This window comes from Kogia breviceps, chromosome 14 (genome assembly GCF_026419965.1).
Source record: "Kogia breviceps isolate mKogBre1 chromosome 14, mKogBre1 haplotype 1, whole genome shotgun sequence".
NCBI classification, from domain to species: domain Eukaryota; kingdom Metazoa; phylum Chordata; class Mammalia; order Artiodactyla; family Physeteridae; genus Kogia; species Kogia breviceps.
The window spans coordinates 86,967,851-86,995,767 of NC_081323.1; the positions used below are offsets into that span (position 1 = coordinate 86,967,851).

The 27,917-nt window shown below is 46.1% G+C and overlaps 1 protein-coding gene and 1 long non-coding RNA gene across 9 annotated transcripts; one reads left to right on the forward strand and one right to left on the reverse strand.

Annotated features, from left to right (window-relative positions):
* LOC131741635 (uncharacterized) lies at positions 1–17,203 on the forward strand. Of its 2 annotated transcripts, none has more exons than XR_010836396.1 (3): positions 1–2,889; positions 3,716–3,895; positions 17,091–17,203. It is a non-coding gene; the product is annotated as an uncharacterized lncRNA (long non-coding RNA). The 2 variants fall into 2 exon arrangements; XR_010836395.1 differs by lacking the exon at positions 17,091–17,203 and adding an exon at positions 4,272–7,154.
* LOC131741636 (zinc finger protein 568-like) lies at positions 7,127–27,804 on the reverse strand. 7 transcript variants are annotated; one of them, XM_067012437.1, is made up of 8 exons: positions 27,604–27,804; positions 27,169–27,286; positions 22,490–22,626; positions 18,195–18,237; positions 11,846–11,995; positions 11,523–11,649; positions 10,933–11,028; positions 7,127–8,599 (listed from the first exon to the last, which is right to left on the reverse strand). In XM_067012437.1, the coding sequence occupies exons 5-8, from the start codon at positions 11,885–11,887 to the stop codon at positions 7,503–7,505; spliced, it is 1,362 nt and encodes a 453-aa protein (XP_066868538.1). In that variant the 5' UTR covers positions 11,888–11,995; positions 18,195–18,237; positions 22,490–22,626; positions 27,169–27,286; positions 27,604–27,804; the 3' UTR covers positions 7,127–7,502. The 7 variants fall into 7 exon arrangements, with proteins under 7 accessions (XP_066868538.1, XP_058894644.1, XP_066868539.1 ...); XM_059038661.2 differs by lacking the exon at positions 11,846–11,995 and adding an exon at positions 21,669–21,885; XM_067012438.1 differs by lacking the exon at positions 11,846–11,995.
* Positions 27,805–27,917: the final 113 nt, after the last annotated feature.

The following is a 27,917-nucleotide window of genomic DNA, read 5'->3' on the forward strand; positions in this document are numbered from 1 at the left end:
CTCCTGCCGCCTCGGGGCCACCCACATGGGCCTCTGTGTGGCTCTGGCCGCCTGCTGCTGGCGGCCATGGCCCTGGGCCGCTACCCGGCCATCTGCCGCCCTCTACCGCCCTCGGCTCACGACTGCGGGGCTCTGCTGGCGCCTTCTAGCTGCCTGCTGCGCTGGGGGCTCTCTCCTGGCCTCGGGCCTCACCACGGCCATCTTCCAGCTGTCCTTCCGCCACGGGGGCTTAGTCAGCCACGTCTCCCGCGGCCTCCCGGCCGTGTTGGTGTTGGCCTGCGGGAACCGGGAGCTGCAGGAGCGCGGCCTGCTGGCGGCCTGCGTGCCGCTGCCGGTGCTGCCTCTGGCCCTGATCCTCTCTCCTACGCCAGGGTGCTGCTGGTCATCCTGGGGGGTTGCTGGGGCCGTGGGCCGCCGCAAGGCCTTCAGCACAGTGGCGTCCCATCTCACGGTGGCCTGGCCACGCTCCACGACGGCTGTGCCACGGCCATGTACGCCAGGCCCAAGAGCAGCCACTCCCTGGAGGAGGACAGGCTCTCCTCATTCATCTACATCAACCTCACGCCCCTGCTCTACCCGGCCATCTACACGCTGCGGAACCGGGACGTGCAGGGGGCACTGCAGTGGGTGGTCGGCCCCAGGACACCAGGCGCCGTCCACCAGGCTGACGTCACTGAATGCTGGATGCCAGGTGGAGTCTGTTCTGGAGTCTCTCCACCAACCCCCGGATGGAAACCTCACATTCCAGAACCATCTGTGCCTCCCCGAAGCCTACTGGACACAACCTGGGTGCAGCAGACAAGGACTCCAAAATCAGACTCCAGCCTGGTTCTTGTGCTTCTGTTGACCTTTTTTTTTTGATGTGGACCATTTTTAAAGTCTTTATTGAATTTGTTACAGCATTGCTTCTGTTTTATGTTTTTGGTTTTTTGGCCGTGAGCTATGTGGGATCTTAGCTCCCCGACCAGGGATCGAACCCACACCCCCTGCACTGGAAGGTGAAGTCTTAACCACTGGACCACAGGGAAGTTCCTCTGTTGACATTTTGAGCTGGAGAGTTCTCTCTGGTGGGGGGGATTGTCCTGTGCATTATAGGGTGCTTAGCTGTACCCCTTGCCTCCACCTAGGAGATGCCAGTAGCACACACCACTCCCCCATCCAAGTTGTGATGATCAAAAGTGTCACCAGACATTGCCAAACATCCCCTGGGGACAGAATTACCCCTGGTTGAGAACCACTGCTCTGAATCGTAGCCACACAGAATATTTCGAAGAGGAGTGAGTAAGGAGTCTATGGCAGTACTGTTTATAATAGACAAAAACTGGAAATTATCCAAACGTTCATGAACATAGAATAGATACAGCTTGTGGCGTATTCGTGCGATGGAATACTACACAGCAATGAAAAAGAATGAACTGCTACTGGCAAAAAAATAAGGACCACCCAGATGTAATACTGAGTGTAAGAAGCAAGACACAAAGAACACTTCTGGATGCTTCCATTGAAATAAAGGCCAATGACAAACTCATCTATGGTGGTTGATGTCATCATAATGGTTAACTGGGGGAAGGGTCTGAATTGGCAGAGGGCACAGGGAGGTTGCCTGGGTACTGGAAATGTTCTGTATCTTGGGTGGTGGTTACATGGGTGTATGTATGTGCAAAACTTCATGGAGATGCATCCTTAAGATCTGTGTAGTTTGTTGTACATGAAATGAACTGTGGCTGGTTCAAGCTATTCACAAAGTAAGACAAGCCTTCAAATCATGTTTCCACTTATGAAAATCCCTTGTATTATTCAGTGATCAGTCCAGATACTGTACCTGCTGTAGACTGAAGGTGTCCCCACCCAAATTCACATGTTGAAATCTAACCCCCATTATTAGTTTGTTATTAGGGGGTGGGGTCTCTAGAAGTGATTAGGTCATGAAGGTAGAGCCTTCCTGGGTGGAATTAGTGCCCTTATGAAAGAGACCTGGAAGAGTTCCCTCACCCCTTCTGCCCTGTGAGGACCCAACAAGAAAGCAGCTGTCTACGAGCCTGGAAGAAAGTTGTCACCACACTGAAGCTGCTGGCACCTTGATCTTGGACTTCCAGCCTCCAGAACTGTGAGAGATACATTTCTCTTGTTTATAAGCCTCCAGCTCTATGGTATTCTGTTGTAGTAGCCCGAACGGACTAAAACTGCACCCTTTCCTTCCTCCTCTCAGTTACAACAGTTGTCACTCTAAAATGTAATTTCAGCATCTGCTTCACTTCCCAATCACCTACCCACTCCCCCACTCCCCCACTCACAATTAGGCTGTGAGCCCCATAAAGCCAGGTTGCAGATCCTGTTCTTACATTTTAAGATCCATGACCCTGGCAGTTCTTAATAAATGTTTGTTGGAGGAATAAGCCATAGACAAGCTCTGAGTTCTTTTGTGGCCTCACACACTGGCTGTAGGGCAGGGACACAGCTCTCGAGTCCTGCCAAGGACAAGAATCTCTAAGACTAACTCCTCTTTGGGGTCTTAGAGCATGAGAGCTGACTGTGAAAACCCCAGGTGGACAGCTTGGACCCAACTTTCCAGTGCAGGGAGCCTTAGAAGCAACGCGTGCGTGTCTTGACATAATAAACTGCATTTGGAAAACTTGATAGCTCTGCTTGTACCCCCAAGGCCAGGGTCCCAGATTCCGTGAGAGGGAACTTTTCCTTAAAATGCCTCCTGAAGGGTCGGTCAGGAACTGGAAGTCTTAGAGCCAGGATCAGTGCCGGTAAATACTGCCTACCTAACCTCCTGGCTGGAGAAACTGCACGTCTACGAAAACTGATTCGAAAGCTGGAGAGAACTGATCTGCGCAGGCAACGTGGGACACCAGAGTGACTGTCAGCTGCCTCAGAAATCTCGTGAGTCTGTTTCTGTTTTGCAGATAAGTTCATTTGCATTATTTTTTTAGATTCCACATAGAAGCGATATCATATGGTATTTGTCTTTCTCTGTCTGACTTTACTTCACTTAGTATGATCATCTCTAGATTATAGAAAACAAATTTAGGGTTACCAATGGGGAAAGCGAGGGAGGGATATAAATTAGGAGTTTGGGATTAGCAGATACACACTACTATATATAAATTAGGCAACCAACAAGGACCTACTGTATAGCACAAGGAACCATTCTCAGGTTTTTTAAAATTTATTTTTGGCTGCATTGGGTCTTCGTTGCTGCACGCGGGCTTTCTCTAGGTACGCGGGCTTAGTTGCTCTGCGGCACGTGGGATCTTCCTGGTGCAGGGCTTGAACCCGTGTCCCCTGCATTGACAGGCAGACTCTTAACCACTGCACCACCGGGGAAGTCTGTATACTCGATATTTTATAATGACCTGTAAGGGAAAAGAATCTGTAAAAGGATAGATTCATAAGTATAACTGAATCACTTTGCTATACACCTGAAACTAACACAACGTTGTAAACCAACTATACTTCAATTTTAGAAAGAAAGACAGGAGGAAGAGACAAAAAATCTCGTGACAGGGGGTCTCTGTCCATCCTTCCGTGCCATCTTCGTTCTTACCTTCTGCTTCTCCCTGAGGCCAGAGCTCGGGACCCTGAGGCACACAGGAAGCCCCCCCGTCAATTCGTCCCCAAATCCTACAGCTATGAGGAAGTCCTCACTCAAGAGACACTTAGGGCTTGCAGTCTAACAGGCCTGGTATCTCTGGTTGATTTGTTCCAGCGTATTTCCTGAGACCGGGTGAGGCCTGAGGGCCGCCAGCAATCCGATTAGCCACACTGCACATGACTGGGAGTGATGACCACACCAAAGAAACCTTTGCATTTGACCGCCTGGTGGGGAGCCTTGGTGGGAGCTGTCAGGTTGCTGAGCACAGGTGGCTGCAGCTGCTTTGGCGCTGAGGTAAGTCAGGGAAGAGGCCCGGCCTGCCTCTGCTGACGGTGGCCCTCCACCCCCAGGTTCTTTTAGAAGGTTATGCAGGGAATTCCCTGGCAGTGGTTAGGACTCCGCGCTTCCACTGCAGGGGGCACGGGTTCGATCCCTGGTCGGGGAACTAAGATCCCGCGTGGCGTGGCATTTTGGGTCTTCGGCCGAATTCTGTGGTGGGGAGTAGCAGGCTGGATTTAGATACTTTCAACGGCTGACTGACCCCTTTTCTCTCCCTCCTGCTGTACAAAGTCTTTCAAAATATTTTGAGCCTTGAGACGCATCAAGTTTCAAGTTTCAGTTTATTTATTTATTGAGAGAGAATTGACACATAACATCATATTGGTTTCAGGTGTACAACACAGTGATTCGCAACTTGTGTACATTGCAAAATGATCACCGTGATGACCAGTGAACATCACTTCATGTAATTGCCAAATTTTATTTTCTTGTGATGAGAACTTTCAAGATTCACTCACTCAGCAACTTTCGAAGATGCGATACAGTTTCAAGTTTCAGCTTCTGATTCTCTATTACCCGCCACCCTGACAACTGACTTGGCCTTGGGGATGTTACCATAAAGGTCTGCAGTGGCATCCCAGGCAGCTGGACTCATAGGCAGCTGCTTCCCCTCAGGGTGTCCCAATCAGCCTCACTAGGATCAGGCTCACCCCCACCAGCTCAGAGGCAGCAGGATCACCGGAGCTGGGGCCTCGGAGCCTAGAACCAGCGCTTTGGTGAGTCAGTGGTGGCCGCGTGCTCGTGGCAGGGTGCATCTCAGCCCCTCGCCTGCCCCGACAGGACCTTTTGGAAACTGTGGCCAAGTCTCCTAAGAGTCGGCAGCTGGGTCTGTGCCTGGAGTGGGGAAATACACCCAAAGTCTAACACCCACTGGGGGAGTTCACCCTCCGCGGGGCAGCAACAGGTGGGAGACACAGCCACAGCCCGTTTGCCAGCCAAAGGCATTTCTCCACCAGCCAATTGCAAGACTCTACCATCCTGTTCCCATCTGTGAAGACTTCGTGAAATTAACACTTACGTGGAGCACAGGGTGCAGGACGATGCGTGGGTTCAGCAACAGAGCACGGAGAAATCGAAATAGGCAAGTTTATTACTCACAGGGCCTGGACCAAGCACACAGCACGCCTGGAGGGGCCCCAGGGGAGGTCAAGGCAGAGTGCAGACAGGGACTGGACTTGGCACACATCCCTTTATTAGGGTCCACGGGGGGAGTGCTCTGGGGTTTCTAGGTTAGGACCAGATCGGTCAATCCAAACCCAAAGAGCAGGGTTTGGGTAAGCTCACGGGGGTCCTGGCTAAGGGGCGCGTAAAGCTTACAGGCGCTGGGAGGCAGGTGAGCTGCTGATCACAAGGGTTGCGGGGCAGTCACTCCAGGGACTTACATCTGCTTGTGGCCGAGCGGCTGCTATAGGGCATGTCCTTGCACAAGGGGCTAGTGTCAGCTTAAGGTCCCTGCAGCCATCTGACCAAACACGATGGATGACGAGGCAGCAGTACTAGAGAGCAGCTCAGGTAAACCCTGGACAGATATACATCAAGTACATCTAGATGTGAACTTATTTTTAGTTATTCAGCTAGGCATATATTGCATGTCTATATATGCATATATATATTGCACACACATATGCATGTTAATGCACAGCTTTTGTTAAATCTGAGCCAATACATCTTTGAATATTTACTTTTCTTCCGTTTTTTTCATTTTGCCTTTCAGGAGCTCCTGTTTGCTCTTCTCTCTTTTTTTCGTTTTGTTTTGTTTTTGGTACTTTTGGCCGTGCTTTGCAGCGTGCGGGATCTTAGTTCCCTGACCAGGGATCGAACCCATGCCCCCTGCAGTGGAAGCTTGGAGTCTTAACCACTGGACGCCAGGGAAGTCCCTGCTCTTCTCATTTTTATGTCTCTTCCCCCATTCTTTCACATTTTCCACCTCTCCATATACTGAATTCTGTGAATTGGCTTATAGCTCTGCCTTCCTGTTCCCATTTTCTTCAGCTGAGTATAATCTGTTTGACATGTAGAATATTTTAACGCTGAGTTTTAAATTTCAGTGACTATATTTTTCATTTCTAGACACCCTATGTGGTTCTTTTTCCAAATTAGCCAGTTATCTTTCTTTGTGTCTTTGCTTTCATGCAGTTTTGATTTTTTGTTTTTCATCATTTTTCAAGACAGTCATTTTTATAGAATTTCAGATTTTTCTATCACCTTAAAAGACTTCAGGTTTTTATTTTGTTAAAATGTCTGTTGACTTTCTTCACATTTTATTATTCTGGATTATGAACTCATCTTGGGTTTGTATGTCAGAACCCTGAGAAACACAGGTTGAGGGTGTCTTCCTCCAAGAATAGTTTGTGTTTGCTTCTGTAACGTTGTTTCAAAGACCAGGACAAATTTCTATGTTAATTGTTCAGTTTATCAACCGGGGTATGAATAGGGCAAATTAACAATTCTAACTCATAAGAGGTGCAGGTCACGGCTTGTGAATCATCAGGGTAAATTCTTTCCTTACCAGAGCCCAGGGAGACAGGCAAGCTTCCTGAGCAAATGAGCAGGTTTTTCTCCGGTCCATCCTTTCCCTATATGTACATACAGGCTTTTGAAGTTTCTCAATTTATGAGGTATTTCAGTGCCAAGCCTTCTGCCTATAGCTTTTAACACCCACACTTCTGGGTAAACAAACCTACAGGGCAGCTTACAGCATCAACTTGCACACTTTTCAGTTCCCTCTGGAACTGGCACCTGGAAGCCTCACTGATTTTCTTGCAAGCTGAATTATGCATTTAAAAGAATGTTACCTGTTATTGTCCATCATTTCAAATGGTTTACAGTGGAACGTTTTTCACTTTAGGTGGTCCACTATACTGCCAGAAAAGGGAGTCCCAACCTTACTCATTTAACATGACTTATAAACTAGTTGATGGGGAGAGAGATCAGGAGATGTCATGAAACTGCTGGTTTCCAGATCCAGGGGGGCTCTGTAATACTTGCCAGCAAACAAAAAACCAAATGGTATGTGGTACAGTGTATGGACTTCTGGTTGAGTAGTAAATCCCAGGTATAATGTATATTAAAGACAGAAGGGTGTAATTTAGTGTGGAAACTCTTGATAGATGTCATCCTACATATTATGGTATCTGTGTCTACAAGTTCAATTATGTTCAACTACAAATGCAGTTCAAAAATAAGTAAAATAAAATTCTGTTTATGTAGCATCTCCAGGAACATAGTCCCCACATACCGCTGGGATTGTTCTGTGCCTTATTCAATCTGTTGTCTTAATGGTTTAAATTATTCACTTAGAGCTCAATAGCCACAGTTAATGTAGACACAGATACACTTCATAGTTAAGTTTATCCTATAAAAATAGATCCCTCTAGAGCATCATTACCCTTCTATCCTTAGTTTTAAGAGAATAAGCATTTCCTAGTTCTCCAACTTGGTAGGAAGGTCTGCCCACAGTGGCAATGGACTTCTTGCTGAAGGATTTTCCACATTCACAAAATCCACAGGGTTTTCATCCTAGATGTGTTGGGAATTCCTGATGAAAACCTTGTCTCTCACTTTATCCATACAGTTTCTCCCTGGTGTGAATTCTGTGGTGTCTGATGAGGTTCGCCTTCTGGGAGAACGTTTTCCCACAGTCAGAGCATTCATAGGGCTTCTTGCCCATATGGGTTCTCTTGTGTATGATGAGGCAGGAGTTTTGGGAGAAAGCCTTCCCACATTCGCTGCATTCGTAGGGTTTCTCTCCGGTGTGAGTCCTCTGGTGAAGGATGAGGTGTGACTTCTGGAAGAAGGCTTTCCCACACTGGCTACAGCCATAGGGCTTCTCTCCTGTGTGGATTCTGTAGTGGATAATGAGGCATGACTTCCGGGAGAAAGATTTCCCACATTCTTCGCAGCCGTAGGGTTTCTCTCCCGTGTGGGATCTGTGGTGTTCGATGAGACGTGACTTGTGGGAGAAGATTTTCTCACAGTCTGAACACTTATAAGGCTTCTCTCCAGCCAGAATGGCCTCGGGTATGGAGAGGCTTGTTTCTGGGGAGAGCTTTATACCGCATTTGCCGTTTCCACTGGGTTTCTCGTCTGTGTGATTTCCCAGACGTTTTTTGCTGAGGCAAACCTTCTCCTCCCTCAGGCCATCCCTCTGGTCGTTGCATCCAGAGGACTTCTCATCCCTGTGGACTCTCTGATGGGTGATGAGTTCTGATTTATGGGAGAAGCCTTTCCCACATTTGGTACATCTCTGGGGTTTCTCGTTACTGTCGGTTCTCTGATCAGCATTAAGGGCTTGGTCACGGCTTAAAGCATTTCTACATTGGTTACATTCATGTGGATGTGCCCCAGAATGTGGAGTTTCCAGCTTAGAATAGAGAAATAAGTTCCCCTGTGCATCATATTCAAATCTCCTTCTTGCAAGGTATGCATTAGGAGTAACGCCTGCATTACCCGGCAAGGCTGCTCCACACAACCCGCACTTAGGGACCTGTTGTCCTGAAGAAACGACGTTTGTGTTCGGACAGGTGTTTTTCTCAACCGTGTTACATGCGTTGTGCCCTTCTGGGGTCAACTTTTTCTTGTCTAGGAGTGCAGCTTGCTTCAAAAGTTTGTCTTGTTGTTCCCATTGTCTATCTACTTGGGTATCAACTTGCAAAACTTCTAGGGAAAAAATAAATAAGGACACAAACGTGTTATCTTTGCAGGATCACATCATAGAACTAAACTATTTTGGAAGTGTTTGGAAGGAGGATTAACTTTGTGGTTTCAAACCTGATTGCCAAGATTAAATAATCATAATCATAATCCTACTATAAACACTTCCTACTCCTTTGGCTTCTGAAAAGAAAAAAAAATTAGAACTGGAAACAGATAAAACCCTGACGGTGAACATATGTAAGCTCTGCTATTATCAAGTCCACACATTAAATTGGGAAGAAGGTGAAAACACACACAAGAGAAAAAGAAGATAGTGGACTCAAGGCACTGATGTGCTGATGAACCAGGTCACCAAGAGGAAAAGAAACCCCGATCTGTACCAGTTACCAATCTCCATGGTGAAAGCATTCCCCAATGTGACGAATTTCAAGATGAAATCACAGAATGCAGAGCCAGAGGATTCTGCCACCATTGACCATCACAGGCCGGTACTAGCTCCAGCATCCCTAGGTAAGGGGAAGACATAATAAGGAGGCCCCATCAGGAGATAAGGGTATTTAGGAATTACGAACGAAGACTAAAGACAGACAAGAGTTTTCAGGGGACTCTAGGGAGAAGGGTGTTTAGGAAATAGGAGCAAAGGACTCGGGCTGAGCAAAGTGTGAGTTCCCCTCACTTTATTCCTAGGTTGCAAATTGGCTTTTCTCTCACCTGCACTTCCTGTGCCCTTCCCACCTTAAATTCCCCTCCACTCTGTATATCAAATTAATTTTCTCAAAGCATCAAGTTCTTTAACTGTTAAAGGAATTCTCCTAGAGTCAGAGGTCCAGTCTGCAGCGATTTATTCTCATGTGGATCTACGTGGTCTTTACAATGTCCAGTATATGGACACAAGATAAGTACCATAGACCCGAATGCAAGCCATTCTTGCCCCGGGAAGATTCCGTGATGTGTTCTGATTGCTCAGATGACTGTTTTCTTCATTTGGTTCCTTTAAAACCAAATCTGGCCGACAACCCAACCCTACGTGTCCCCTTCCCATATGCCTGCAGATCAGCCCCTCCACTAAACCCATACTGACAGTCCTTGGGCAAGTTGGTTTCCACAGCACTGTGGAATCTACTTGGAGAATCTTAACTGTTGGATTCTTCATCCTATGCTTAGATCTTTATTTGCTTTTTCTTTCTTTTTTTTTTAGCTGTTTGCGGGCCTCTCACTGTTGTGGCCTCTCCCATTGTGGAGCACAGGCTCCGGACGCACAAGCTCAGCGGCCATGGCTCACAGGCCCAGCTGCTCCGCAGCATGTGGGATCTTCCCGGACTGGGGCACGAACCCGTGTCCCCTGCATCGGCAGGCAGATTCTCAACCACTGCACCACCAGGGAAGCCCATGCTTTTTCTTTACTTACATTTTAAACCACAAATACCCTGCTAGTTCACCTTGGGCACTAATACCCAGTGGAACCATGGAACTCCTGTGTTTAGAAATATTTATGTTCCCTGAGCCCCACTGCTGAATTCCTAAGAGACAAAATCAATGCCTACCGACCTTCCCCAGCAGGATTTTCTGGGTTGGGACCCAGCCAGGGGGCATTTTTAAAGTTCCCCCAGTGAGTCTGGTGTACACCCCTGATTAATAACAACTGCCCTGAACAAATGCTTGATGAAGGATCCTTGTCCTAGACAGTAGAGGAGGTTAGTCAATATATACTATGTGTGTCCTGCAGAAATAAAAATGGATAAAACAAAGGCTCAGCTCCCCGTGGGATCACATTGAGATGGAGAAAAGCTTCAGTTATAACATATCAGACAAAATGGGGACATGTTACGTGGTCTTGAAAGAAGATGAATTTAAAGTCATATAAAAGGTAGAAAATAAGTTTTTAAGGCATTGAAAGAAAAGACAACCAAAATAAAAATGAGTGGCACAAAATAACACAGTTATTTTAAAATAGGACAAATCTATGAATCCCTGAAAGCATGAGAAAGCCTGTCTTATAACCATGGGGACAAGCGTAAGCCTGAAGATTCTAGAGAAAGACAGAAAGCAAGGTCTTAGAGGGGGGCAGCAGAATAGAATGAATGGATAAACTTGAAAAGAATATGTCTTCCTCTAAAATTCAGGGAAAGGAGAGTAACCCTGCAGTGATATGTGATGTACGCAGGTAGCAGGAATCATTTGGGCATTTCAAGGTCTTGGGTCAGATGTCCATAGCTGCTTGCAAAGATCCAAGGCTTTTAACACAGATGTGTGAAACCAAAAAAATCTGAGGTTCTGCTTTGTGACTTCCTGGAACCTCATGTCCACTGTCCCCCTCCAAGCTGGTTCTCTCTCACCTGGAAAGCTCCATCTGAGGATCTCTTCCTCCTTCATCCACGGTTCTTGCCCCTGCTCCAACCTGAAGATCACAGCTGGTTTGGTGACTTGACACCCTGTTCATAAGAAATAGTTACAAGATTTATGCTGAGCCACCTGGCCCATCCAAGGAAGCAGAAGGCTCAGGCTGCCTAATGAGCATGTACATCTCAGCCAAAGAATAGCTATTTCACTTGGGAAGAAAATTCACAAGCAATCCAGGTGAGATGAGGACAAGACTTACTGATGGTTGAAACCCAAGGCCAAACATTTTTAGTACTTAACAGGGTCTTACGTAACAGAGAAAAGAAAGGAGCTCAGGGCTTCCCTGGCGGGGCAGCGGTTGGGAGTCCTCCTGCCGATGCAGGGGAAGCGGGTTTGTGCCCCGGTCCGGGAGGATCCCACATGCTGCGGAACAGCTGGGCCCGTGAGCCATGGCTGCTGGGCCTGCGCGTCCGGAGCCTGGGCTCCGCAACAGGAGAGGCCACAACAGTGAGAAGCCCGTGTAACGCCAAAAAAAAAACCTCAAACATAAGCAGCGGGCAGTGGGGAAACAGGAAGCCTTCCTCACCCACGGAGACCAGGTGGCTGTAGTTCTCCAGCATCACGTCCCGGTACAGGGTCCTCTGTGTAGGGTCCAGCTGCTGCCACTCCTTACGGGTGAAGCCCACAGCCACATCTCTGAATGATAACGACCCCTGGAACAGCACACTCCTGATTAATCTGGAGTGCTCGGCACAGAGTATTATGGCAAAGGTGTAGAGGAGATGGATCTTACCACCTTCGGAGGTCAGGTTTCCCCATGTTAAGTTATATAGGAAGCTTAGCATGCCCCTAACTTTGTACAACATTTTGTGGGAGAGAAAAAAAAAAGATCATTAGAAAATATCTCACTTCTGGATCTCTATTCATCCATGCATCCATCCATCCATCCATTCAGTGAGCAAGCATCTACGGAAGACCAGGTATGTCACTGGCGTTCTGCATGGTGCTTGAGGATGAAAGCTCAATGCCACATTGCTTCTGTTCTAGGGCATTTGTAGTCTGGTGGAGTGAGATAAATGTAAGAGACTGCTGTGTGGTAACAATACAATGAAGGCTATGATGGAAGTACATTTAAGTACAGAACAGACACAGAGAAGACAGCAGTCAAATTCAACATCCTGATGTCAAGTTAAAGCTTCCTTGGAGGTCACATGTGAGCAGAATCATGAAAAATAAATTGTGTTCTGATGTTGGAAGGATATTCCTATCAAGAGGCACGGCCTGAGCAAAGGCAAGGAAAATCTGGTAGGAACTGCAAATATATGACAGTATGGAATGACAGTATAGGGTATAGGGGATGTGTGTGTGTGTGTGTGTGTGTGTGTGTGTGTGTGTGTGTGTGTGTGTGTGAGAGAGAGAGAGAGAGAGAGAGAGAGAGAGAGAGAGATCAGATCATAGGACAAACAAAGGGTTTTTCATACATGCAATGGGGACTCCATCACAGTATTTAAGAAGGGGAGCTACCAAAGACAAACTGATGTGGAAGATCACTGCATCACTGAGGTGGGAATCACTGGGAGGGAGAGAAAGAATAAAATTCGGGTACAATTATAGGGAATTCCCTGGCAGCCCAGTGGTTAGGACTCCGTGTTTCCACTGCAGGGGGCACGGGTTGGGGAACTAAGATCCTGCAAGTCACATGGTGCAGCCAAAAAATAATAAAAATAAAGTTCGGGTACAATTATAATCATCAACATGTGATATGGTCAAAATTAAGGTGGCAACAAGAGGAAAGCAGGGAAAGGAGTCCACGTACACAGAACAGGGCTTGGCTCCCCTTCCCTTTCACCCTCCTCTTCTCTCTCTCTGAATGAATTAAGGACCAAAATTACAATTTTAATTTATACTGAGTATTATATATATGTTAGTGTGTAAATCATTTTAAATATTGGTTTAGAAGTTAAAAGGCAAAAGTGTAAGAATAATTATCTCGTTAATGGAAACAATATAAAAGGAAGTAAAATCTATCGTAACAAAGTGGAGGGGGGAGTAAAGTGTAGAGTTTCTGTATGCGATTGAAGTTAAGTTGTTATCAGGTTAAAATAGACTGTTAACACTATTAAATATTCAATGCAAGCCTCATGGCAACCACAACAAAATCTACAGTAGGTACACAAAAATAAAGAGAAAAAAATCAAAGTATATCACTACCAGAACTATCCTCAAACCACAACAAAGAGGAAGAGACGAACAAGAGAACTACAAAACAGAAAACAGTTAGCAAAATGGCAATAGTTAAGTCCTTACCTATCAGTAATTACTTTAAATATAAGTGAACTAAACTCCTCAAATTAAAACACATACTGTGGCCAAATGGATAAAAAAGCAAGACCCAACAATTTTCTGTCCACAGGAGACTCACTTTAGATATAAGGGCACATATTGGGTGAAGGGATGGAGAATGATACTCCATGCAGATGGTAATCAAAAGAGAGCAGGTCTGGCTATACTTATATCAGACCAAATAGACTTTAATTCAAAAACTATCACAAGAGACAAAGAAAGTTGTATAATTATAAAAGGGTCCATTCAACAGGAAGATGATATGCACAGACCATCAAAGCACCTAAATATGTGAAGCAACATGGACAAATCAGAAGAGAGAAATAGACAGCAATACAATAATAGTAGCAGACTTAAATACTCCATTCTCATCCAGACAGAAAACCAATAAGGAAAGAGCAGAACTGAACAACACTATAGACCAAATAGCCCTAAAAGACATATACAGAACATTCTACCCAACAGCGGCATAATACTCATTCTTCTCAAGAGCACACAGAATGTTCTCCAGGATGGATCATATGTTAGGACATAAAAGCAAATCTTAACAAATTTAAGAAGACTGAAATTATTCACAAAGCTAGAAATAATAGTAATGAAAATGAGAAAATTTTTAAATACATGGAAATTAAATAACCACACTCTTAAACACCATTGGGTCAAAGAAGAAATCAAAAAGGAAATTAGAAAATATCCCAAGACAAATGAAAATGAAAACATAACAAACCAAAACTTAGGAGATATAGCAAAAGCAGTACTAAGAGGCAAGTTTATAGCAATAAACACCTACTTTTAAAAATAAGATACCAAATAAACAACCTAACTTTGCACCTTTAGAAAAACTAAGCCCAAATTAGCAGGGTTTTCTTAAAAGATAAAATTGAGAAACCCTTAGCTAGACTAAGGGGAAAAAAGGAGAAGACTGGAGTATATAAAATCAGAAATGAAAGAGGAGACATTACAACTCATGCCACAGATATAAAAAGGATCATAAGGACTGATGAACAATTATACACCAACAAATTGGGCAACCCAGAAGAAATGGATACATTTCTAAAAAAAAAAATACAACCTACTCATACTGAATCAAGAAGAAATAGAAAGCCTGAGCAGACCAGTAACAAATAAAGAGAATGAAGAAGTAACCAAAAAACTGTCAAACTGCCAACAAAGAAAAGCCCATGAACTTTATGAATTCTACCAAAAATTCAAAGAAGTATTAGTACCAATCTTTCTTAAACTCTTCCAGAAAACAGAAGAGGGAATCCTTCCAAACTCATTCTATGAGGCCAGCATCACCCTGATACCAAAACCAGACAAAGACACCACAAGAAAACTCAGGCCAATATCCCTGATAAACACAGATGCAGAAATCCTCAACAAAAGACTAGCACATCAAATTCAACAGCACATTAAAAGAATCATAAACCGTGACCAAGTAGGATTTATCCCTGGGATGCAAGGATGGTTCAACATATGAAAACCAATCACTGTGATTCACTACATTAACAAAATGAAGGATAAAAAATCACATAATCATCTCAACAGAATCGTAAAAAGCATTTGACAAAATTCAACACCGTTTTATGATAAAAACTCTCAACAAATTAGGTATAGAAGGAACTTACCTCAACACAATAAAGGCCATTTTTGAAAAGCCCACAGCTAACACCATACTCAATGGTGAAAAGCTGAAAGCTTTCCCTCTAAGTTCTGAACAGGGCAAGGATGCCCACTCTTGCCTCTCCTATTCAACACAGTACTGGAAGTCCAGCCAGAGCAATTAGGCAAGAAAAAGAAATAAAAGGCATCCACATCAGAAATGAGGAAATAAATGTATCTCTGTTTGCAGATGATGTTATCTTAATGCAGGGTATCAAAGAGATGTCTATATTCCCATTTCACTGCAGCATTATTCACAATAACCAAGAGATGGAAACAGCCCAAGTGTCCATCAGTGGGTGAATGGATAAAGAAAATGTGGTATATAAATACAATGAAATATTATTCAGCCATGAGAAAGAAAATCCCACCATTTGTGACAACATAAATGGACCTGAAGGACATTATGCTAAGTGAAATAAGCCAGACAAAGAAGGACAAATACCACAATGATCTCACTCTTATGAGGAATCCAAAATAGTCAAATTCATAGAATTAAAGAGTAGCATGGTGGTTACCAGGGGCTGGGAGGAGGGGGAAATTGGGAGGTTGGTCAAAGGATTCAGAGTTTCAGATATGGAAGATGAGAAACTTCTGGAGATCTACTGTGCAGCATCATGCCTGTGTTTAACAATACTGTAGTGTATACCTAAAAATTTGCTAAGAGGATAGATCTTATGTTAAATGCTCCTACCTCAAAAGAAAACAATTATAAAGGTGGGGGGAGGGGAATTTTGGGAGGCAATGGATAAGTTTATGGCCTTAACCATGGTGATGGTTTCATGGGTGAACACTTATCTGTAAACTCATCAAATTGTGTACATTAAGTATGTACAGATTGAATGTCAATCATACGTCAAAGTGGTTTAAAAAAATAAAAAGTTATAGTACTCATTTTTATTAAACAGTAAAAAAAAAACAAAAAGAATTTTAATCTCTCTTTAACCTAATTTATCCAAAATATAATTTCAACATATCATAATTATTTTAAAATCACTGATATAGTTTTCATTCTTTTTTAATCATATCACATCTTCAAAACCTGGTATGTATTTTCCACTTAAGATACATCTCAATTCAGACACTATTCAATTTCACTTTGGTGAAATGTAGTCCTATCAAAACAAAGTTGTGTTTCCTGAAAAAATATTTACTCTGATTCAGTTTTTAAATTGAAATGTAATTTAAAAATTCAGAACCACAGTCACATTAACCACACTTGGATGTTCAGTATCTACCTGTTGCTACTGGCTACCGTGATGGACAATGCATGTCTAGAACACATTAATACTACTGGATTCCTTTGCTGGGAATTTGCTATTGGTAGATAAAACTACAGTTTAATCATTAAGGGCCCAGTTCTATGTCTGTCTGTCTGCCTGCATTCAGATCCCAACTCCATCGCCTGATGGATTTTAACATCTCTAGCCTCGGTTTGTTCATCTGTAAAATGAGGGAAGGAGTTAATGGTAATATCTATCTCACAGGTTTACTCATGAAACAATACACGAAAAACACAGAGACTGGCACATAAGTGCTCAACGGATAGTTTTATAAGTTTTATTGTCATTATCTTTACCACACATAGCCGTAACAGGGAGAAGCTCCCAGTGAGACTCGGTTTCCTACAAAACAAAAGTTTCCCCCAGAAGACACCAAATGAAACCTCCAGCTTCACATACAGGTCTGACAGCTGCATATTGCGGTCAGCTCTCTCCTCTGAGGAGGCTGTGGAGTCACCACCTGGTTTGCAACCTCTCAGATCGGTCCTGTCCCCAGATGTTCCTGGTATCAGATATCCAGATAGTCCTAGCTTTATTAAGCACAGACACTCCCATCAAGACAGGCCCCTACACCTGAAACTAACACAACACTGTAAGTCAACTATACTTCAATTTAAAAAAAAAGCGCCTGTAGATAGAGCATTCTGCAGCAAAAAAAGGTCCCTGAGCTCAAAACCAACACCCTGTGAATGCTTGCCTTCCTGGAGTGGACAGCTGCAATGTTTACCCAACAGGTCTCATCTTCCTCTGGGACTAACATCCTCCCTCCTCCCCACCCCAAGCACACGGTGCCCCTGGGAGCGCCCCTCTGCAGACCCAGCCCCTCAGCCCTTGAACTAAGCTGGACCAATCCCAATCTTTCCCAGAGATCTTTCAAACTGGCCCTGCGAAAGGAGACTTGGTCCCATTCTGCGGCAGAACTTGTCAATGTGAGATGTGAGAGCTGATGGCCACCCTATTTCCGGCCACATGGATGAAGTCGGCATGAGAAAAGGAGTCACAAGAACAGGGACAAGGGAACAAGAGAGACACCTGGTGAGATCTGGGTCCCTGGGGTGCTGCCTAGATTTCTGTCTTTGTCCTCAACTAGCTCTAGCTGGGTTTCGGGCTCTTGTAACTTCCAGGATTCTGACCAGTGCTCTTCAAGTTCATGTAAAGAGGGAGGCCCTTTAGGAACAGAGGCATTTTGAGAATGACTGGCTGACAGAACACAACGATATGATGACCAGTGAGAAAAGACGCAAGGGAGGTCAAGGGCAATGGGTGAGGTCTAAGTCACGGAGAGAGAAGGAGGCAGGCGAGCTCGCACAATCTTCCCTCCTGCCCCTGCCGAAGACGGAAGCTTTGAGCTGTTTAAGCTCTATCTGTGTCAAAAATTATTAGGAACAGCAGTTTGAAGAACATGCCACTCACTCATCCTCTAGATCATGCAGTGTGTTATCTAGGTCAGTGCGAACCGTAACAGCTGTTTCCGCAGACCTGAATGTTTGGATTCCTCCAACAACTGCAATCACAGATTTCTGCGCTGGCACAATATCCACTGTTTATACTGGGGGGAAAAAAGTCACAGGAGATCTGCTGCTGTGTTTATTTGAATGTTGCTATTATTGAGGAACCTGCCTGTTACATCTCACATATGAAGACCCATCACATAAATGTCTAAATATCCTAAAAAACTTTATTTCCCCTGAGAAGGTGGTATGCTTGTCCCAGACAACACAAGTCATCTATGGGATGGAATCTGTCTTTTTAAAATGCCAGGAGTGTCAGGCATAAGTGTAGAGGGCAGCTAATAAACCCCAGCAGCCTCTGTGCTGCCCCCACCCTGCCTCTCCCATGGCCTTGATCGCTCACTCTCTTCCTATTTTCACAGATCCTGATTTCTGTTGGCACTGTGTTTGAATTCATTCTTACAAGCATCCTGAAATCCATGGTAAAACAGGCACAGCTGAAGGAAATGCCACACTCACCTGGCACATGGTCCTTCCTTGCTGGTCTGGGAAAAGCAGACACCTGTGGAGGCAGAGATTGGGGTGGGGGGAGAAGAGGACATGAGAGGCCAAGCTTGCCTCCAGCCTCAGAATCAACTGCTCTAACACCCCAGGCACGGGGTGGCTTGGGGGCCGTGTTATCAGAGCAAAGCTCTCACCTTGGAATGTGATGGGGACCCAACTTTGAGGCTTGAAACCTGAATTATTTTTCTACTTAATGAATATACATCCCTGAGTCGCAGTAATCAATGTGCAATTTACTACCCTCCCCTGCCACTACCCAGAAATTTAATTGATAGAAATTTATCCTGAAGAAACAGTCATGAGTTCGGGCAAAGATTTAGCAGCCAAGATATTTACTACAATCTGGTAAAACTCTGAAAAAACAGAAATAACTAAATATCCAACTACAGAGGACGAGTTAAATGAACATACCACAACCAAAGGGAAATAAACATCATGTAGCTAAATAAAAATAAAACCATAGAAGACAATTTATTGATCGTATACTGGCAACTGAAAGAGGTGGTTGAAAACCATTTGATCACACACACACACACACTCACACACTCACACACTCACACAGAATAGTCTCTGAAATGATGTAAGACAAAATGCAAGTAGTACTTAGCTTTGCATAGCTGGATAATGCCCAATTTTACATTTTTTTCTTTGTACTTTGATGAATTTTCTAAGCTCGTCTATGACAAATGGGAATTTCATATATGATCATGTCTTTAAAATTATCATTTAAAAAATATCTGTAGCCTACTAATCTTCTAACCCAAAGCATCTATCACCGTTCCTGCCCCTGGTGTTGAGGAAATTCACAGGAAAATATAAAAATGGGTTCTAGAAGGCGGAGTCCATTCAACGGCACTTAGCTAAGGCAACTGGAGGTCTATTAACCTGGGGCGCTCTGTTCTAACCATGGATCCTGCTAAGTTTTGTTTGCTTCTCCTCTCGTAGCTGTAGTTTCTCGACAGTAAATTTTATTATTAAGACCCATTCTGGGCTGAACTGTGCTGATCTCTGCCCAGGAAGTGGTCCTGGTCTGGCTCTGCCACTTACCAAATATGGGACAAGATCTGATGACTTCTCCTGAGCCCTCCTCCTCCTTTCCTCATTTTCCCAGGGAACAGGAACACGAAGGTTCAGGAGCAAATTTACTGTGGCTGGAAGCATCAACTGGACCCCACACCTATCTCTCCTGAATAGACACGAGGTTGGTCCTAGGTAAGTTCCTACTCAGGATAGAGACACACTGGAGTTTGATCCAAGAATTCTGCAGAGACACTAAAACTCTAGAATTACAGAAACTCCATAAAGAATTCTGAGGGTGTCTTTTTTAAAAAAAAAATTGGAGGCTACCTAAGTGCTTAAAAATAAGAGATCGGTTAATCAATTATGATACAATTAAAGCATGCCAAGCTATGAATCAACTTAAAATATTATAAATATTTGACATGGAATGATCTTCCAACAATACCAGCAAGTGAAAAAAGCAGGATACATAGCATATGATTCACAGATGTGTAACAGGAGAATGGATGGGATATTTTCCCACGTGCCTGGAAATTTTAGACAAATCCCAAACACCCCAAATTCTAAGGAGGAGCTTCCAGACACACACTAACAGATTCCTTCCTTTGGGGGAGGGAAATTACCGAAGGAGAGCTGTCTATTGAGCAAGTGTACCGTGGGGCTTGCCTCCCGTCCTAGCTGGGGACTGCTCCCCTTGCAAGCCACAAGGGGGTGTGCTCCAAGAAAACCGTTCATGGGTGCTGGAGGGAGCCTGGAAAAAGGGAGAACTACACCCCCAGGCTGGCGTATGTCCAGCTGCAGAAACTCCCCAGAGGGGGGCTCCTTTGAATGTTTAGGGCATGCAGGAACCCAGAAACAGGAGCCAGCTTTCCAGCTGAAGAATTCAGAAGTCAGAGGCTCCCCACGGCAGCCCGGGGAGGGGAGGGCGCAGGAGCGGAAGCCAGCTGCATGGCCTGCGTTTGCTGGATCAAGGATGGGAGGGTTCCTGGGGGAGCCAAGTGCATGGCGGGGAAGCTAAATGGGCTTAAGCCCTACCGCAGGGACGCTGATGAAGCAGGCTGCTGGCAGGGTGAAGAGAGCCGGTCCTGAGGGGCAGGACCACTAGGCCAAGAGCATGGAGGTCTGCAGAGGGCCACTGCTGGTGTCCCAGGCGGGGCACCCCGACAGAGGGCCTTCACGTGGCCTCCTGCGGGCAGCCAGCACTAGGCAGGTGAGAGCTACAAATAACACCGAGCAGGGGAAAGTTGGAGCTATTTTTTCCTCTCCCCTCCCCTCCTCATACCCTGACCCTGGAGGAGAAAGGAGGGAATCCAGTGAGAAGGAAGAATCAAGGAGCAGAGACAGAACAGATCACGTGCCCTTCCCACGGCCGGGCCCCCGACCTCTGGCTCCACACGGGGGAGGGAGAAGCTGGAGACGGGACGTGAGAGTAAGTTGTTCACAGACAGTTGGCAACTGAGGGGGGCCTATTCTTTTTTTTTTTTTTTTTTTTTTTGCGGTACGCGGGCCTCTCACTGCTGTGGCCTCTCCCGTTGCGGAGCACAGGCTCCGCGGCCATGGCTCACGGGCCCAGCCGCTCCACGGTATGTGGGACCTTCCCGGACCGGGGCACGAACCCGCATCCCCTGCATCGGCAGGCGGACTCCCAACCACTGCGCCACCAGGGAAGCCCTGGGCCTATTCTATTATAACCTGAAGGGACCCAACAGCTATGGGGTTCCCTGAGACAGCATCCTGGAGGGGAAGTACAATGGGTTGAATTGTGTTCCCCCAAAAGCTATGTCGGAGTCTTAGCCCCCAGGACCTCAGAACATGACCTTACTTCGTAGGAGGGTCTTTGCAGATGATCGAGTGAAAATGAGGTCACTGGGGTGGATCTCAACGCAATGTGGCTGCATCCTTATGAAAAGGGGAAATTTAGACACAGAGACACAGCGAGAGGTCCGTGCGAAGAGGAAGACAGAGGTCAGGGTGGTGCAGCAGAAACCACGGATTGCCAGCAGAGCTCCTGAAGCTCGGGGAGAGGCCTGGAGCAGGCCCTCCCTCGTGGCCTCAGAGGAACCAGCCCTGCCCACACCCTGATCTCAACTTCCAGCCTCCCGAACTGTGTGAGACTCAATTTCTGTTGTGTGAGCCACTCAGTCTGTGGTACTTGTGACGGCGGGCCCGACAGCGTGGGTCAGAAACAGTGCTCTGGGACCCTCGACTCCATTTCCTGCTTCATCGTCATGGAATGGGTTTTCATAAACGTGTAAAGAAAAATATTCTATAGAAAACGCGCAAAATGTTAGCAATGGTTACCTTCACACGGTAGGATTTGTTTTTCACATTTTCTAATTTTTTCAACAGTAAACGTGCTCATCGTTTAATACTTAAGTATGGCATAAAAATATACATATATCATCTTACTGGGTTCTCTCTCCATGACCTCCTATCAGAGTCCTGCCCCTGGAGGAGAGGAAATCCGTGAGAAGGTCTGAAGGGGTGGAGGATGGGGAGGGGCGGGGCTTAGCGATGAGGGCCCCGCCCAGCCTCCTCCGGACAGGAGCCCTGGGGGCTAGTGCTGGCTCGGCCTCTAGTAAGCTGGGTGGCTCTGAACACCTCTCTCACGCCCATTTTCTTTCGTCTTTAACAGGAGAAGGAAAAACGACATACTCTTAGGTTAAGAAAGCAACTTCCGGGCCTTGACTCAACTAGAAGGGGGGGTGGGGTTACAGGTCACTAGAAGTCAGGTGCGGAGGTGACAGTGGGATGGGAGGAGCTACACATCTAGCTGGATGGACAGCAGAGAATGAGAGTAAATGTGAATGAGTGGAGAGAAGTCGGTGGTTGGGTGGGGGGGGGGTCACCCTCAGAGCCATGGGGGTCCCTTCCCTGCTAGTTCATGCTTCTCACACCCTAAAGGAGGAGACCCACCCCTCCTCCTACCAAACCTTCCCCTAAATCCAGTCCTAGATGATCCCCTAAGGCAATGATATCACCCAAATTCTGCCTGCAGGGCGGGTCCCGGGCTGTTGTAGGGGCCTTTTCGGGGGGCTGCCCCAGATTGTGAGCCTCCAACTTCAGCCCTAAGCTACGGAGCAGGATGAGAGAGGGACCCCTCTTGCCAAGGAGACGGCTGCTCCCCGGGTCACCTCCCTTACGAGAATGTTTCTATTCTGGGACGCCTGGGATTTGAGGACTGGGACCTGTTCCGATCGCCACAGCTCTGCTCTCCTCTGAGGACTTACCGTCAGCTGGAGGCTCAGCTCCAGCCTCCGAGACTCTGCAGGTAGAAGCGGGTAGAAAGAAGCTTGAGTATGCAGACAGGACAGAGCCGCCCTGGCTACAGTCCGATTCTAAGCCTTTGCAAAGACACTAAGAAAACCTGAAAATAAATAGACGACATGGTGAGGCTCAGGTCAAAATATCAGCAGGACACTCTGCCTCTGAGCTGGAAATGGGTGGGAGTCAGAGGGGGAGAGTGTGGAAGATCGAAAGCCCGGGCAGGGGCCGGTGCATCGTCTCTGGCTTTGAAGACAGACGTGAGTGTGAGAAGATGCTGAGCCAGGCGCTCAGCCGACAGCGGGCAGGGACGCAGGGGCCTCCGGCCTGAACCGCCAGAATCTCCCTTCCCCTGACCCCGGACTCCTGGAGCGGACTCTCCCCCGGAGCCCTGGAGAAGAGGCCGCCCCGTCCAGTGCCTTGATTTTGGCCTTGGAGACCCAAGCAGGGAGTGTGGCCATCCCACCGGGCACGTCTGGCCTCCGAGCTGTGAGCTGCTTTAAACCACTAAATGTGTGGTGATTTGTTTGTTCTACAGATACAGAGGATGAACACAGACAGGGCGGAGCTGGAGACCACGCGGAGACCCCCTGGGTAGTGAAGGCCTACAGGAGGGGAGTGGGAAGCCCCATCCTTCCAGAAATTTCTCTCCTGAGGAACAAAAGCCCTGTGTTGCTGGGGGAAGGTTAGCAAAACCCTGTTGCTCCCAGAGCACTGGTAAGACCCACCGCATGTGGCAGGAAAAAGACACACACACACACACACACACACACACACACACACACACACACTCCCCATGGGAGAGGGGCGGACATAGGTCCTGGGCTCAGACTTTTAGAGCCGCCAACCTCGCGGGCAGGGGCAGCATCCCCAAGGCCCCAGGGCCCTCCTGAGACTGAGACACAAAGAGCACCCTGCCCCTCCTCCAGCAGGCCAGCCAGCACCGAGGAGCAGGTGGGAGTGCCAGCAGGAGGAGAGTCAAGAGGCGCGTGGGGGGGGCGGGGAGCCGGCCGGCGAGGGGACCAGCAACCAGCCGGCTCCAAGCACAGAGCCAGAGCCACGCCAACCGAGGCCAACGGTAACCATAGCGACAACACATGCCAGCCTTGCCCAAATCGCGACTGCTGACCAGTCTTGTCGCAACCAAACTCCTGCGCTCCCGGCTCCGCACACTGAAACTGCCCGGCGGAAGTCTCCCACACACAACGCGCGGCATTCGTTTTAAAAATGCGGAGACAGACAAAAAACAAGAAAGAACGACCCACTGGAAGGAGACAGAGCAATGACCAGAAGTCAACTCGATCTTCGGTCGGTGTCCCCAGCAAACATACACGATGCAATATACAGCTCAAATGCACTTGAACACTGACGCGAAGCAACAAGGAGAAACTGGCAAATCGTCAATCACAGCAAAAAGAGTTCAGTATATACGTTTAGAAACGAAGACCTAAGATGCAAAAAAAATAGTAAGACTATGTAAGATGTGAATAACAATTTAAAAGCTTGACCTATTGGATCAGACAGAAGAAGGAACTCAATAGTTAGAGAATATACATTTTTTAAAGTGCATCTGATACAGTTATAAAATTGACAAGCTAAAAATTAAACCTCAACCAATCTTTTAAAAATCAATACTGCATAGATGCCACTCTCTAAACCAAAAAGTAATAAAATCAGAAAATAAAAAGAATGCAAAAATATTTACAACGACTACAAAAATACTACATACCAAAACTGGTGGATGTTTACAAACACATACTTAAAGGAAAATTATAGCCCTAAGATAGGCATTAAATTAAAACTGGAAATTAATGACATTCAATGCAGGAGGCTAGCACAGAAAAAAAAGAATAAACTCAAAAGATGTAAAAAAAAAAAAAAGACAAGTATGGGAAGAAATTTTAAAAGAATAAAAGAAATAATTAAGCAGATTTTTTTAAAAATCCTGCCACAAATGTATTACCTGAATCTAGTCATGATGTAACACCAGACAAACCTGAATTGAGGAACGTTCTATAATAACTGGCCTGTATTCTTCAATAACGTCAATGTTATTAAAGACAATGAAAGATTGGGAAACTGTTCCAGAGTAAAGGAAACTAAAGAGATGTGGGGGGGAATGCAATGCGTGATCCTGGATTTTCTTTAGCTAGAAAAATTATTATTGAGACAGCTAGTAAAATCTGACTAAGATCTGTGGGTTAGACAATGGTATTGCATCGATGTTAATCTCCTGATTTTGATCATTATACTGTGGTTGTGTGACAGAATGCCATTGTTTTTGGGAAATGCACATTGAAGTATTTACACACACACACACACACACACATATGTATAGAGGGGGGAGGAAAAGCAGGATAAAGCTAACTGTATTAGCAATGAGCCACAGATGGCCCCTGGGTGGTTTATTTCTTCACAGCAGACTGAGACCAATAGCGCAAAAGACCAGCAGCCCCAAACTCAAATGTCAACACATGTGAATGTTTTAAACACAGTCCAAATATCAGCACATTTTTAGTCATTTAGAAGCTGCATGCTTTACCCACCCTGTGAAACCACACCCAGTTTCTGATAGCTATAAACCATGTGGCTACAAAGACCCCAAGTGGCTTTGACCCAGAGATACCCCCCAGGGTTTCCCTGTCCTCCTCTCTTCTGGGAAGTGGCCCCTGGGCCCCAGCCTCTGGGTGGGCTCGTGCTGCAAGAGGCCCCTTTCTCCCTCATGCATGCGTAAATAATCTTTGCATGTGTTCCTGCCACTTCATGTTTACATCTTTTTCCTTAACTGGCCCTGAAATCCGTCCAGTTCCTGGAACCCCCTATACAAATGTGGTAAAATGTTAGCATTTGGGGAATTTAGATGAAAGGTATTTAGGAATTCTTTGCACCATTCTACTATTATGAGTTTTCTGTAATTCAGAAATTGTGCCCAAAATGAAAAATTAAAAAGAAAAAACTAAATTCAATTCTTGGAAAGGATTTATTACAACTAATAAAATCGTTGTTTTGTATTTTAAACTAATGAAATAGACTAACTTCAGGCAGGACTGATCAAGAAAACAAGAAAAGGCAAAAAAAACCAATTTTGGGACATGAAAAAGGAGACAATTATAGATATACTGGAGTTTTCTTTTAATTATGAGACTATTATAAATAATGCCATTAAGTTGAAATTAAATTGGACAATTTCCAGAAAAATATAAGTTAATCAAATTAACAAAGCAACAGAAAACCAAATAAACTACAGAACATTAAGTAAAATGGATCCATAGTCAAAAATATACCCATCAAAGAACATTAGGTCCAATCAAATCCCATTCAAGATTTTTGCCATGTGCACAAGGCAAAATGGATTTGTATCTAGACAACACACGAAAAATAAATAAGAAAAAAATCCAAAAGAAATATAGGCAAAGGTAATGAATATACAACACAAGCGTATATATTGTTTATGGCTACATTCATATTTGTAAGTCAATAAAAACATGAAAGGATACATAGCAATTTCAGAAGTTACCTCTGAGTGAGAAGAAGGAAAATCCCATAGGGAGGGTGCAAAAAGCCTTCAAGTATTTATGAGGTTTTAGTTCTTCAGAAAATCTGAAGCAAATAAACCTTTAACATTTGCTCAATCTAGATGATAAGCACAAAAGTTTCTTTTTCTACTTTGCATGCTGCATTTGAGATATTTCCTAATATAACTGTAAATCGTAGAAAAAATATATATAGAACTATGGATTGCAGTCGAGGAAACTCCTTCAATAAAACCCAAGTTCAAGGTATAATGGAAAAACCTGATACATCTGACCTTATCAAGATTTAAAACTACAGTACCGGTTTCAGTTTTTCCCCACAGCTCAAATCTGTCCCAACTTGAACAAAAAAGAATCAAAGAAAGACAAATTCCTCCATCATTTCTGCATCACTTCCCACCCTCACATTGCTCCCTTTCTTCACCAACTGCCTTAAAAGAACAGACTACACTGAACTTTCTCTGTCTGCAAACAGATGCGCTCACACTACCCCACCTTCACTCCCGAGACCTGGCGATGCTCCGGCTTCACAAATCTGAGATGCGACGCCTCTACTCTTCTCTCACTACCTTATTCAGCCGCTCATACATTCCGACCAAAAAACAAGTATAACCGCGCCACTGCCTTGCTTAAAACACTTCAGGCACCAACAGGAGCCAGTCCACACCCCCTACGCTAGCTTGATCTGCTCCCTCACCACCTCAAGGCTGCCCCAGAGCGCGGAATCCAGCCGTACCCCCTCGGTTTAAGCCTCTTACCTTTGCATATGCGGTTCGCTCCGCTTGAAATACCCTTTTGCCCCCTTCCACCTACGCAGACCCTATTTAAGTCTGCTCTTTAGCCCCGCCTCCCCCAGTAGGAACCGACCTCCCTCCCAGGATGTCCATTCATCCAGTAGAGATAACTACCAGGGCACCCACACCCTGAGGGCCCTCATCTGTTCACAGGACTGACATCTCCATAGGACCCCAGCCACGGATGGGCCCAGGTGCTTCCCCAGGGGCTGACCCAGACACTCTAAAAGCTTGTCAGATGAATACTGACACCGTAGACCCCTGAAATAACAATCGTTTCACAAACTTCCTTAATTGCCCTCATAGCTCAGAGCCTACCCTTGGCTGGATGTAGGGTCCACAGGAGGGAGGGAAGGTCGGAGAGAAGGGGGGCCTTTCCTCAGCAGTTCCCTCCTCACCCACAGGAGGTCTGGACGCCTGAGTGGAGTTCAGGGACCTGGGTGGGCAGAGAAACTCCAGGTCAAAGGTCAGAAACAAATCCACCGTCGGGAAAAAGGGGTGACCATTCGCGGGAGAGCCAGTCCCCCGCTCCTTGAGGCCAAAGCTATCACTGGGTACCCTGCGGTAGCCCCCTGTGGATGGTGGGCTCAGAAGAGGCTGAGCTGTGACAGGTCAGAGAAGCAGGGAGACCCAGTCAGCCTGCGGCCCCCAGCCCACACCAAACAGAAACCCTGACCCTCCGCAGAAGACGTCAGACGGAGCCGCCCCCCCGGACCCCCCCACACACAGAGCACCCCCCCTCCTAGCGCCCGCCTGGCTATGCAGCCGTGGATTCCGCCACACGTGCCCTCCCTACAGCCGGGAGCCAAAGGAACCACCAGTCCGAGGTGCCGCGGAGACCTCAGAACCGGCCAGGTCCGAGGTGCTGGACGCTGTAAGACCAGCCTGGGGTCCGGAAGTGCGCAGATCACACTCGGACACCCCTGCACTGCGTAGGCGCCCCTGGACTGGGGTGGAACTACAATTCCCCGCAGCCTCCGCGGCAAGGCACTTCCGGTCAGCCAGAGGCACTTCCGGCCACGGGTGGGCTGGCGTGGGCGGGCACGCGTGGCGACGTGGATTGGCAA